The sequence below is a fragment of the Nothoprocta perdicaria genome, unplaced genomic scaffold, assembly GCF_003342845.1.
Source record: "Nothoprocta perdicaria isolate Ctin4 unplaced genomic scaffold, notPer1 scaffold_42, whole genome shotgun sequence".
In the NCBI taxonomy this organism is placed as follows: domain Eukaryota; kingdom Metazoa; phylum Chordata; class Aves; order Tinamiformes; family Tinamidae; genus Nothoprocta; species Nothoprocta perdicaria.
The window spans coordinates 720,978-721,901 of NW_020455666.1; the positions used below are offsets into that span (position 1 = coordinate 720,978).

At 57.0% G+C, this 924-nt stretch overlaps 1 protein-coding gene across 1 annotated transcript in view; it reads left to right on the forward strand.

Moving 5' to 3' along the window:
- Nucleotides 1-518, forward strand: part of SEMA3G (semaphorin 3G) — a 7,962-nt gene extending 7,444 nt beyond the window's left edge. Inside the window, exon 16 of the mRNA XM_026046115.1 lies at nt 507-518. Within this exon, the coding sequence (XP_025901900.1) occupies nt 507-518 (12 nt within the window). The remainder of the gene's footprint in view (nt 1-506) is intronic.
- The last annotated feature ends 406 nt before the right edge of the window (nt 519-924 follow it).

The window sequence follows — 924 nt, forward strand, 5'->3', positions numbered from 1 at the left end:
CGGGGGTGTCGCGCTGCAATAAAGCGACGTGGGTGACGCTGCGGTGGTATGGGGGTGTCACTCGGGTGTTGCAGTGCAATAAAGCGGCCTGGGGGTCACTGGGGTGTCACTGGGGTGTTATATGGGTGGCACTGGGGTGTTGTGTGGGTGTCACGCTGCAATAAAGCTGCCTGGGTGACACTTCAGTGTTATGGGGGTGTCACTCGGGTGGTATGGGGGTGTCACACTCCAATAAAGCTGCCTGGGGGGTCACTGGGGTGGTATAGGGTGTCACTTGGGTGTTATATGGGTGTCACTGGGGTGGTATGGGGGTGTCACTCRGGTGGTAYGGGKGTGTTGTATGGGTGTCACACTGCCATAAAGCAGCCTGGGTGTCACTCRGGTGGTATGGGGGGTGTCCCTGTGGTGTTATGTGGGTGTAACACTCCAGTAAAGCAGCCTGGGGTGTCACTCAGGTGTCACACGGGTGTTATGGGGGTGTCACTGCGGTGTTATGGGTCTTGCAGGGGTGTCATTGAGGTGTTATGGGGGTGTCACACTCTCAGGAAAGCAGCCCAGGTGACACTGGGGTGTTATGGGGGTGTCCCTGGGGTGTTATGTGGCGCTGGGGGTATCACACAGGTGTCACACTGCAATGAAGCGGCCTGGGTGTCACTTCAGTGTTATGGGGGTGTCCCTGGCATGGTATGGGGTGTCACCCGGGTGTTAGATGGGTGATATGCTCCAATAAAGAAGCCTGGGTGTCCCTTCAGTGTTATGGGGGTGTCACCGGGGTATTATGAGGTTGTTATATGGGTGTTACGGGGGTGTCACACTGCAATGAAGCAACGTGGGTGTCACCCAGGTGTTATGGGGGTGACACTCGGGTGTTATATGGGTGTCACTGGGGTGTTGTGGGGGTGTCCCTGGTGTCACTGGGGTGTT